This window comes from Fundulus heteroclitus, unplaced genomic scaffold (assembly GCF_011125445.2).
Source record: "Fundulus heteroclitus isolate FHET01 unplaced genomic scaffold, MU-UCD_Fhet_4.1 scaffold_36, whole genome shotgun sequence".
NCBI classification, from domain to species: domain Eukaryota; kingdom Metazoa; phylum Chordata; class Actinopteri; order Cyprinodontiformes; family Fundulidae; genus Fundulus; species Fundulus heteroclitus.
The window spans coordinates 1,984,857-1,997,107 of NW_023396770.1; the positions used below are offsets into that span (position 1 = coordinate 1,984,857).

At 41.3% G+C, this 12,251-nt stretch overlaps 2 protein-coding genes across 5 annotated transcripts; one reads left to right on the forward strand and one right to left on the reverse strand.

Annotated features, from left to right (window-relative positions):
* Positions 1-2,519: 2,519 nt before the first annotated feature.
* On the reverse strand, positions 2,520-9,419 carry LOC118559887. Of its 4 annotated transcripts, XM_036130560.1 has the most exons (7): positions 9,324-9,419; positions 8,268-8,315; positions 5,553-5,649; positions 4,227-5,183; positions 3,851-4,018; positions 3,629-3,724; positions 2,520-2,952 (listed from the first exon to the last, which is right to left on the reverse strand). In XM_036130560.1, exons 4-7 carry the CDS (start codon positions 5,178-5,180, stop codon positions 2,635-2,637), a joined length of 1,536 nt encoding a protein of 511 aa, XP_035986453.1. In that variant the 5' UTR covers positions 5,181-5,183; positions 5,553-5,649; positions 8,268-8,315; positions 9,324-9,419; the 3' UTR covers positions 2,520-2,634. The 4 variants fall into 4 exon arrangements, with proteins under 4 accessions (XP_035986453.1, XP_035986452.1, XP_035986454.1 ...); XM_036130559.1 differs by having other exon boundaries at positions 4,227-5,649; XM_036130561.1 differs by lacking the exon at positions 5,553-5,649 and having other exon boundaries at positions 9,324-9,394.
* Positions 9,420-9,565: 146 nt separating this feature from the next.
* LOC105934390 (complement C1q-like protein 4) lies at positions 9,566-12,251 on the forward strand (the record flags this gene model as incomplete). The annotated part of the gene is made up of 4 exons (XM_036130387.1): positions 9,566-9,627; positions 10,974-11,155; positions 11,249-11,389; positions 11,855-12,251. Coding segments are annotated over 4 exons (657 nt in total), but the record flags the coding sequence as incomplete, so codon positions are not given.

A 12,251-nucleotide genomic window follows, 5' to 3' on the forward strand; every position in this document is an offset into this window, starting at 1 on the left:
CCTTGATTAGGCTACTGGCTGCATATGACCCGATCACTAAGGCGATGAACGAACAGAGCCGTAAGTTGGAGGAGCAGAGCCGCTAGCTGGATGCGCTGGAACGCAGACTGACTATGTTGGTTAAACTCAAAGGGAGATGAGATAAAATCTGGATGTGAAATGTGGAAAAGCCCAACTAATTTGGAATATTGGATTCGCCACCTTGAGCCAGCGACAAAAGACTTAAAGCTAACGGAAAGGTCGGTGCAGCTTGTTCTCATAACAAATAGAGTATTTGGATTATGCCCCCCCTATCAATAACACTCCCTGGTTGTTATGGCTAGAGAGCTCAGAACTACCCCCCGCTCCCTCCTTCCCCGCTGACATCTGCGGATGCTTTCTGAACTGTTGGCTGGTTGATAACATCAAGGACAAATGTCCCCTGGAGAGTGTTAATGGAAATATAAACACTTTCACCCAAACAGACATACATAACTGATGCTCATAAAAACATATGAACTTACACGTGACCAGTCTCCAATGTTAACCTCTGCTTTTATGTGTCTCGTCATCTTTGTGCTTCTCGTGCTGAGGTTTTTGATATCAAACTGTATCCTGTTATTAGGATAAAGTGTGAAATATGTGTTTTCCCTCTCCCTTCGTATTGTGCCTCCTATCTTTCCACAGAGTAATTGCAGCGTGGGCACCGTGTAAGACGGTGTCCTTGGCAGCATGGCCTCAGTGAATCGTCTTGAAATGTTTGTGATGTATGTGATGGATGGTTGTACTGGAACAATCATTTCCCTCTGGGATTATTAAAGTTTTTCTGATTCTGATTTACGGTTGGCATGGGATGATGTGGCAATTAGAAACTCTTATGGTGGAGGATAATAACCTCACTTTTCCTATCATTTTGGGTCTGAACTTCTTGACCAAAACCTCTGCCATTTTAATCTAGGAGACTATACATATGGGATCAAAGGGCCAAAAGGTTTTACCTCCTACCCTTTTTCTTTTCACCTGTTTCCACGTCATCTGTGCATGCTGGGTCTCTGCTTAATCTGATTCTCTGGCGTTGCCTATGGAAGAAGTCAAAGTAACAACTTCAGAGTTGGGTTCTACAATAATAAAGCATCCACCAGATGTCCAGAACGTTTGTAGGCATGTTCTACCTTATGCTCAGATTCACAGGGTAGAACATCTATGGAGGAACACAGAATTCCTATTACGGATGAAACACCCATTTGCTGCAGAGTCTATCGGGTGTCTCCGTTGAAGCAGGAGATAATAAAAGAACAGGTAGAAGCCATGCTCAGGGACATTATTGAGCCATCACAGTCTTCATGGGGATCTGCTGTTGTCCTTGTCCCAAAGCTGCATCAATCCTTTTGGTTTTGTGTGGACTACAGAGCTTTAAACGGCGAGACTCGTGAGGATGCTTCTCCCATCCATGAGTTGTTGGAATCGATGACGGGAGCGACCATTTTTGGTACTCTGGATTTAAAGTCTGGGTAATGGCAGATGCCTGTGGCAGAGGACCGCAAAGCAAAAACTGCTGTGATTACCCCATTTGGACTTTATTCATTTAAATGTATGCCATTTGGTTTGAAAATGCTGGGGCATCATTTCAGCGTTTGATGGAAAAGGTTTTAGGGGAGCTACAAGGAAAGACCTACTGTGTTTACGTCGATGATGTGATTGTTTTCTCATCCTCTCCCGAACAACATACACTGTAAAACCCGACAAGTTCATTGAACTCAAAAAATTTGCTGAAACTGATTACATAAATTTTTTTAATTACAGTTGACTTTTTTTTTTAAGTTTAAGAAGTAGTCCTGATTCAGTTATCTACACTTGTAATTACAAGTGGCATTAACTTACTTTGACAAGTTTAGCAAACTTCTCTGATCAAGTATGTTTTACTAGTAATTTTGTTTCCAAAGTACAAACAAAACCAAGTACATTTAACTTAAATGTTTTCATTACTGTAAAAAAATCTTATCACTTTTTGTTTACTTAAAAATTTCAAATCAAAAGAATCTCTACCAACTCTACTACTCAGTAAGAACTTACTTAGGTTTAACTCAAAATAAGATATAACAGAACTTGAATTATTTTATGAAACCGATTACATCAATTATTTTAGGTCACTTTAACTCAAAATCACCCAAAACACATCAAAAATACATGAACAAGATTAAATTCAGTCCCATTTTATTGAGTAAAACAATACCCAAATTAGTACAATAACAGTTTTTTCTCTCTCGGAATTATCACATTTTCAAATGGACAGTAAAAGGAACCTGTCATACATGTCCAACTTTACTAATAAACATTACAGCTCAGTTTAATGTAATACATTTAAAGCACTGCATCACATTATCATATTTCAAAATCACATAAGAGCAAAGATATGAAACTGTGTACTTCAGTAACAACTTCCAGTACAAACAAACATCACAAAAGAGTATTTTCAAAAACTGACCAAGAAAAACAAATATGCCTGCATGACACTGTATCCATACTAATACAATTTTTAAGATGAACTGGCAAACATTGAGTTGGGGGTGAACAATAATAATGTCAAAACATTAAGTTGTTTCAGTTGTGTGTGCCTGATATGTTGCTCAAGCAACTTTGTTAACAAGAGCCAGATTACTCCCGTGCCAAAAGTTCATTTTTCAGGCTCAACACTCTGGGTCTCAACTTTCCATCTTCCAGGCCCATTAAGACCTTCTGAATGAAGTCAAAAGTATTGGCCAATTCTTTTGGGTAATCTAAATGCAGTGCATAAATCAGGCCAAAAAGGACAACATATCCATCAGCGAGTGTGGGCACGGTGATCACTACATTACCCTCAATGACAACTTCAACCGTATCTGGGACGAGGAATGTGGGATCAATTGAGTTGGCAGAGTTCAAAACGATGCCAACTGCTATGTCATGAAGATCCATTTCTGGAGACTCCACAGGCTGAAGATGAGAAAGAGAGTAGAAACACATCTTAGCATACTCGAATACAAAGTGATGGCATCACAAGCTATAGTATGGAGACCACAGATGATAAAATCATATCTGGCCATGTTCTGATAATTATAATGTGAAACTAACCGTTTGCCTCTATGTGATTTACTTATACTGAGTATGTTAATTGTCCAGTTGTTCAATTAGTTTGTTAAATGCTAATAGGAGGTCAGAGCATCCACTACCTTGTGTATAAATTGACTGTCAGTATAAATAAATCAAAGGGATTGTTCACCAGTGTTGCAAATTCGCCAATTTCCATCATTCCTATTCATAACTACTTTCCAGACGGGTGGAGTGATTTCAAAAGCACTTTCCAGTTCCGGCTACGCATTAGCTGCTCTGTCTCGTAACGTTACCCTATTATTTCATAGTGTGGAGAATGTGCAGGTCACAACTTGTGAGTGGAGTTGTTGGATTGTGTATTTGATGGATTTTGTGAGAGGGAGGTATCTAACATTCACCTCCATTGTGTGGGCTTGGCAGCTCACATCTCTGCCTCATAGATCTCAAAACAGTCTGATGTGAAGTGGTCTGATGTTACCACTCTGAGTCTTCCGAAATTCATAAAACAAGCAAACTTTTAACAAAAGAACACACAACATAAAACAATATGCTGACTTACATCCCACATCTTCAGGAACTTGGAGTCATCCTCGCACAGATAAGGAGGAAGAGCACGGAGAACAACCGCACGTCTTCCATGGACGTCAACTTGCTCCTTGAGTGAGAGAACATAGTCTTGATTTACTTTGGATGTTAGACAATATCCACACTGTTTGTATCGGTGTGGTGCTGCCATTTTGTTAGTTCATGACTGAAGCACCAGGAAGTGTAGTCAACTCACCTGGAGGTCATAAGCACTGAAGAGCTTATCAAGGGCTTCGGCCACTTTCCCTGTGCGTGCAGCTTTTTTTCTGAACAAGCTCTGGAGACGAGGAACATGTCGATCCAGCTCAGCATAGAAATTGTTTTTCAGGTTGATGTTCGTGATCCTGTGGAACTCTGAACAAATCTGTGCAAACACAAAAGGATTGTTTAATGCCTAAGTATGTGCCACATATATAATGAATACAGAACTAAACAAACAACAGAAAATCTCAAGCATAATGGCAAATCACTGAAACTCCATTTCAGATGTGGGTTTATGTAGAACATTAGGAAATTATAAGCCAAGTGTCATTGTTTTATTTTTTTAGATTTTATCACTAAAAAATACTCACCTGGGACTCAATTCCAAGGGCAGGCCAGCGTTCCAAGATCTCTCCAACAGGTAGCTCATCACTGACGACTTCTTTTCGCCGTAAGGCAAAAGTAGTTTGCATCAGAGCTGTAATCTGGGTGAGGTTTTTGGCTGTTATCTTGACTTCATCTACAATTTGGAGTCTGATTTGCTCCAAGCTTCCAAGATCTTCCCCTCTTGGGAAATTTGGGAGAAAATTCACCTCTGCCCGTTTTGGTCTTTTAATGTTACTGTGGGCAGGCTGTTTGTCAGGGTTGTTTTTGCTCCGTTTTCCAGAATTTATGGCTACTTCACTAAATCCAGCTTGACTCAACTTTGTTCTATAGTTCCCCATTTTAAACTTTAAACTGTTTTTCCACCCGTACCATCCTGTCTGAGATCCTGGTTCTTTTAGACACGGATGTTTAGTCACAAGTGCTTTTGCGACCTCTGCAAATTCCCTATCAGTGGGATATGCTTTAAAAGCATGCATTTTACCTGCAAGGGTCTCAAGGATGTTGTGTTTTTGGCCCTTTGACAATTTCAGAGTTTTCCCAGTTCTCTCAAATGCAATATTTCCTTCTCCAAGTATAAGCTCCACCTCATATGAAAAAGTGGGCACTGGAAAAACGGTGGGCCATCTATCAACTCTCTGTGGGGTCATTGCATGGGGAAGTATGATGGTTTCATCTGATGCTACAGAGCTGCCATCACTCTCACCCGTAATCACTTTTAATACAGCCTTCTGCGGAAGCTCATCAATGTCTACAAGAGAGCATAACTGCCCATCAAAATCTGGGTCTTCATAAGATAAGCTAAAGTCAAAGTCTAGCTGGAACTTGGCTTTTATCTTGGTTTTCAGCTCATCTACACTCTCTGGACGTGAAGGCAAGGTCATCTTCCTGACAATGTCAGTAGAAACATGGACATGAAGAAGGAGATTTTGAGCCGCCATGTCCTATAATTTAAGAGAAAGAAAAAAAAAAGAGGATTAATGACCAACATGAGCTTTGACATCAGGCAAATCGTTCAATGTCAAGCACATTATCAGTTCTGGATGAAAATCATCATCATTAACTTCAAATGTATACCCTATGCAAATAAAAAACAAAAAAAACAAACAAACAATTGCTTAGTTCATTTCGTCTAGGCTTGTGGGGACACAGTAGTGTCAGTTATGGCACCTTGGATGTGAGATTACACTTGTGTTTTTTCTCCACAAGATTCTACAGTTCCCCACTTCTTAATCTTTTAACCCTCTGATCAGAATAAATCTTTTTAGCGTCAGCACCAAATGTCCATCAATGTTGTATGTTGGGAAACTGACTGTGTCGTTGAGGTCCGACAGCTGATAGACAGAGAAGTGGTCTGTGGATGTCACCTCAAATGAGCGTATATGCTCAGTGTACCAGCAGTTGTAGTCTCTGCAATGGAAGTAAATAGAGTCATTCACAAGCAGTATGTGATCAATCCTGCTGAATTTTGGAAGTCCTCCAGTCTCACCAACTGAAACAAACATCCCCCTTGCAAACTCTGTGCCACTTATGGAGACCTTTGGTGTGCTGTAAATGCTCTGGCTACTGGTCTTTGTCTCTATGAAGTTTTTTGCCACTTGAGGTAGTGTGTCAACTTGGATGAAGGCAACACTAGAAGCTTGGATGTCAGGTCTGAAAAATGTTGAGGCACTGAAATGATATGCCATCATATGCTGATGCCTGGTAGCAAGAGTTTTCAAGACATTCTTGAAATTATGTGTGCCATGTATCACCCTTTTAAAAAAGCGATGTTTCCCTTCAAACCTCATGGTCCATAGGTGAACAAGTGGCCCAAACCGCTTTGTCAGTTCTGGGTAGTGCTCCACATAATGATGTTTGGGTCGTAGCTTAAAGTCTGGAAAGAGAACCTTAAGACCTTGTCTGTGATCACTAATTTTAGTCTGCATGTACTGTATGGACTCCTCTGTGAAAGAAGGAGACAACACCAGTTGCACAATGTCTTTGAGATCCATCAATATGGCCCAGGCATCATCTCCTTCTGGGACTTTACTTCCTACCATGAGTGGTAATAACCTCAGCAAAGTGCAGTTTTCATGCCCATTCCCACCGATGCTTTGTTTAGCTGCAAAATTCTTGGGGATCACGTGTGGTTTATCCAGCCTATCAGCATGCTGATATGGAAATCTCCGGATCTGTGCATTCAGATACTCAAGGGTGAAATATTTATGGCGGATCATCTCATGGATGCACAGCGCCAACTCAACTGGGACTATGCCCTCAAAAAGATCGTGAAGTATATCAGGTGGGAAACCAGTAATGGGATGAAAATGCTGCAATGCCTCACTAAGAACACACTCAGATTTAACACCAAAGTGAGGTGCACTTTCTCCCTGTACAGCATTCTGTACGTGAACATCATGAGAAGCCTTTGTTCTCATGTTTAAGCCCGCTTCAGAAGCTTCACTGGACTGGATCTCACTTGTAGTACAGCAACAGAATCTGCAGACATAGTTTCCTCGGAAACTCTGCACAAAGCCTGCAAGACCATGGGCAGCCAAATTATCCGCTGCCACACACAATACAGTGCCTCTGATACACTGGCCAAGAGTTTCAATGAACACGCCATCCTGCTCAAGAGTGCACAAGTCTCTCAACAAAGGTGAAAGTACACTCTGATAACCGCATTTCTGCAGATCAGGTACTTTGCATAGCAGAGCTAGCTGAATGACATGCAGACTGGACCTGTATTTACTAGGTACGTTAGCAAGTAACCAGTAAACGGCACAAAGCTTGTGGATCTTTCTAGCTGTGCCTAAAGGATTAGCTAATTCAACGTCATCCACATACAAAATCAGGGAAAGTTTCAACTCTCCACCTTCTGACAATAGTGGATTTTCTTTGAAGTATGTTCCATCTTCATGAGTTGCGTACATTCCAGAAGGTGATGGTTTGTTTTCTTGAATCTTCTCAAGAATGTCAGTATTGCTAAACATTGTTTGAAGCATCTGTAGTATTGACACATACACTGCTGTGTGTCCACTGGAATCTATAGCATACTGCACTGGCATTACCAGAGGGTAGTTACTTCTTACAAATGTTTTCCTGCGCTTAGCAGTGGACAGCTCTGCACCATCTGATGTGGCACTGACAAAAACATTATTTTTCATTAAAGCTTCCACTAATTCATGGAGAAGGGAGTCACTAATTGCCTGATCATGTTCCTGAAAAACCCTTTTGATAGAGTCTCGCACTAGAGGTTTAGACAATGAGAATATGTGTGACAAGTTTTCAACTATGTCCTGTATAGCCATCTCTGATACATGAAGAACACTGTGCATTTTCAAAAACAGAGAACCCAAGTTGCTCCTCAACTGTGCTTGCAATGCACCATTGTCATCTCTAGACTCTGGAGGATTACACACAGGAGTACTCTGAAGGGTATCACCCTCATCAGATTCTATATCAGTTGGCACTGATTGGCCATCAGTGTTTGTATGCACAACCTCATTCTTAAAATCTGTGATGTCACCATTTGGATGACTCCTACATCTGTGTGCATTGAATGAAGAATAGACATTAGTCCGGTATTGACAATTTCTGAACGGACATTCTATCATCTCGTGTTTTTTTAAATGTGATCTTAAATGACTAAGGAGTGCTTTTTCATTGAATGGCTCCTTAAATCCACACTTCGGGCAGATGAATGCCACACATCCTTCTTGACTTTCGCTTAGCACAACTGTATTTGAATGTGACCGTGTTAAATGAATTTTCAAAGCATTTACCGATTGAAATGTGCAGATGCAATGATCATAAAGACAAGGCAATGGACTTGCTGTGGACAAATTGCTGTGACGCAAACGATAGTGTTCAAGCGAGTGTGCCCGTTGATCAAAGGCTGCGCTACAAAGCTTACACTTCCAAGACATCGCAAAAGTGAGTGTTGTGGCAAAACCTTAACTTTGACAGGAATGCATAAGGATGGGTTTTAGCAATAAATGTCAAAATTGTAAAAAAAAAAAAAAAAAAAAAAAAAATCAACACACCAGTTTGTTGACAAGTTGAAAAAGCCCAGCCAGTTCTTCAGTCTCAGCCTAAAAGACAGAAAATTTACATAAGTTATACTGACATACAAATATGAATGATATCACAGACGACCATACAGACTCAGGATCTAATATGTACATTACAGTCTTTCCTTTAGGATTTTTCAAAGAGTGGCTGCAGGAAACATAACCACGTGTGTTTGTTGACAACAAAATAGCATGTAGTGAGACAGAGGATGCTGATATAGATCATAAAGGTATACAAAACAATATTAAGGAGCGGGCTGCCACTACTTAATGACCAGGGTTTTGGTTTTAGCTTATATTAAATTGTGGCTCCAGTTGCGGTGGCACAGTAACACAAACGCATATATGATAATCCATCCCTCTACATATTGATCTCGCAACGGCTTCGATGTAAACAAATGCGTCCTAATATAACAGAAAAAAAACGCGGAAAAGTGACCGGACTTGCATTACATTTTTTTTTTTTTTTTTTTTTTTTTCTTGCGGCTCTAGTGGCTCGCTTTTTTTTTAAAGTAGGCTGACAAGAAGGGGGGTGGAAGAGGGGGAGAGATATTCGGCAAAGGACCGCGGGTCGGATTTGAACCCCGGTCGACCACGTCGAGGACTAAGGCCTGTGTATATGGGTCCTGCTACCCGCTGCGCCACGTGCGAGCGCCATTAAACTTATTACAGCCGAGCACTGTTCCTTACAAGCGTCTCAAAGCAGCACTGGAGGGCGCGGTTTATCAATAAACACATCTACGACGTTAACTACCTTAACCGTATAAACATTTTGCCATAAAATTAAAATTCTTCTTTAATGTTAGCCCATGACTCGGTGCCAACATGCCCAGACATGCAACTAGCTTGCCACCAATTTGCTTGAATTTAGCAAGGAACAAATAGCACACTAACTTTCCGCTTTACGCAAAATTAAGTTATATTATCCGGTTATAAAAAACACAAATAACAAGTGGATAAATTAATGTGTAATAATACAGTAAATCTTAGGTGAACATGGAGGCAAAACGACAAATAATGTCAACTTACCTGAGACTAGCACAAAACAAAGTGCAGATGAGAAGGTCATGAAGACAGAAGGCAGTACGAATCACGTCCAAATTCACAGACGGCAGTTCCCGCTGAACTTTTCCTAACCCAGAACGAGCCGTTAATGTGGCGCACTTTTCCAATTAGCAGGAAGTGACGTCATACGGACCGAAGAAAGGAAGTGACGTCACACAGACCGAATAACCAGTCAAATTATTTAAGTACACTGACAAAATGAAATTAAAGATTTAAGTAAGAGGCACTTAAAGTTGAAAATAAGTTATATCAACTCAAACAAACTGAGGTCAACTAACTTTTTTAAATTCTTGAGTTAAACAAACTTATTTTTTTTAACACACTTGTACTGTTGGGTTTTACAGTGTATGAAAGATCTGGAGACAGTATTTTCCAAAATTCATCAGGCAAACTTGACCCTCAATCTAAACATTTTACATTTTTTCCAGCAATAGCTCTAGTTTCTGGCACATATTGTATTGGTGGAAGGAGTTCAAGTGGATCCAGAAAAAGCATGGCATTACATCTTACCCTACTCCCACCAACCAGAAGACTCATCAAAGATTCCTCGGAATGCCAAGCAGGTACCACAAGTTCATCTCACATTTTACAACCATAGCAGAGCTTCTATATCAGCTACTCAAGAAAGTGCAAGGCTGGAATGGAGCGTGAACTGCCAACAGGCTTTTCTGATACCGAAGAAGGTTTTAGTGGAATCACCTATATAGGGCATTTCTCAAATGAGTCTGATTAGCTCCACCCCCGGAAATAAACTCCATTTCCCCAGACGGTCGGACGAGCAAATTAAAAACTGAGAAATGGCAACGTTTGCAACACCAATAATTTTGGAAGATGAGGATGTCCCAGGAACTTCTTTTCAACATGCTTCAATCAAGAAGCACAGCATCAAACAACTGAGACATTGGTTGAAATGTAGTGGCCTGAAAGTTGGTGGGAAAAAACCTGTATTAGTGGAAAGGTAAGGTTTTCTTTTGCTAGAAGTATAGTTGGGCTGTGTGGTAGCTAACATGTTCCAGCATTATGTGGGCTAGGCCTAAGCAGCTCCATGGATTCATTGCTGGTTCTCTGAGTTATTCCAGCCAGAACCTGTTTCCCACATGCAGCAGGGAGAGCAAATCCAGTCGGTTTTGTTGTTATCATTATATTTGCTGATGTGATACTCGGGACAGAGCTGTCTCCTTCACAGAGCTTCACCAAACACAAGATGGCCGTGACGCAGGTGCACTGCCTGTTCAAATTATAGTAATTTGACATAATTTGAAGAATGCCCCCATTTGAGTGAAGTGCCTAAGTACAGTACAACTAAGATGGTCAGAGCAGGGGATTGAACCAGCAACCCGCCAGTTACAAGATGAACTCCATAATTCCTGCACCACTGTCACCCCCATGAACTGCTGCGTGTGTTATGATACATTCTTTCTTCATCCCGCCTTGTGCAAAACCGGTTCAGATAAGATATTGTTTGAATGTTATTTGAATGATATTGAAACATTAACTAATATTGATCGTCCAATGCCAGCAAAGATCATGAGGTCCATCAAGTTGGACCCGCTCAAACCAGATCGTTGCTCTCAGAAATCCAAAGTTCAGATCTTGACATGAATAAATACTCGGGTGTTTTAGAGCTTCGGCACAGATTCTCCTGTCCTGCAGTCAGTCCAGGTGTCTCAGTTCTCCGGTGAAGATGAGGTCCAGTTTGTTCCTGGTGGCGGCGTTGGTATGTGGTCTGGTCGGTGCTCAGCCGGGGGGGCTGCCTGGGAGGGTGGAGAAACTGGAGAGCGAGCAGGACTTGATGGGTCAGTCTTCATGATCTTTAACAGAGTTGAGTTCATTCTGTCTGTTTGACTCACAGATGAATTTTCTCTAACAAACTTTCTAAACTCCTGCAGTTAAATCTCGAGTGGCGTTTTCTGCTTCGCTCTTCGACGTTAGCACCGAGTGGCAACGTGAGGGGCCCAATGAAGCTGATACGCGTCTGGTGTACAGGAGGGTGGTTACAAATGTCGGCAATGGGTACAACGCTCAGACAGGTACGACTCAGATCAGGACCCTGCTTTAGTACCTCATTCAGTGTCTTTATCTAGAAGAGAAACAGCGTTAAAACATGATATAATGGCACAGAGCAAAAGGTTATTGACAGGAGTAGCTCAGGAAGGTGTAACAGCTAAAAGAAACTCCAGCCCAGGTGTAACTTTTATGAAGACAAGAAACAAAGAGAGCACATAGTTAAATAAGCAATAACAGCAGATAATGATGATAATAAAGTAACTGGAGAGTAGTAGGAGAAAGCAGTAAGGAAAGTGGTCATTTTTTCCCCCAACGGCCTAAGCCTATAGCAGCATAACTATAGAGGTAGCTCAGGGTAACATGTCAACTAAAAGCTTTGTCAGAAAGGAAAGTTTTAAGATTAGTCTTAAAAGTAGACGGGGTGTCTGCCTCACGGACCAAAACTAGGAGTTGGTATCCTGAGCGCCTCTTCATTTCTTTGTCTGCAGGTGTCTTCACGGCTCCTGTGAAAGGACTCTACTACTTCACAGTCACCGGAGTAGTTGGTGAAAACGGAGAACTGCACGCCGGATTGAAGAAAGGCACTGAAAATGTTATGGCTATCTACCAGAAAGCAGGAACCCAGGCTGGCGCTTCCAACAGCATGGTTCTGGCCCTGGAGCCAAATGAGCAGATCAGTGTCCACCTCTGGGCAGGAAAGACCATCGTAGACCAGGGTCGCCTTAGCACCTTCTCCGGCTTCCTCGTCTTCCCCATGTAGGCTGACACTGAGACACCTTCAGCAACCAGGCTTTTCTGTCATGTCATGTTCTGAACTGCACACATTGTCAAGATCACCTCTGTCCTACGAAGCTGAACAGAAATAAAAACTTGTTAAAAACTTTA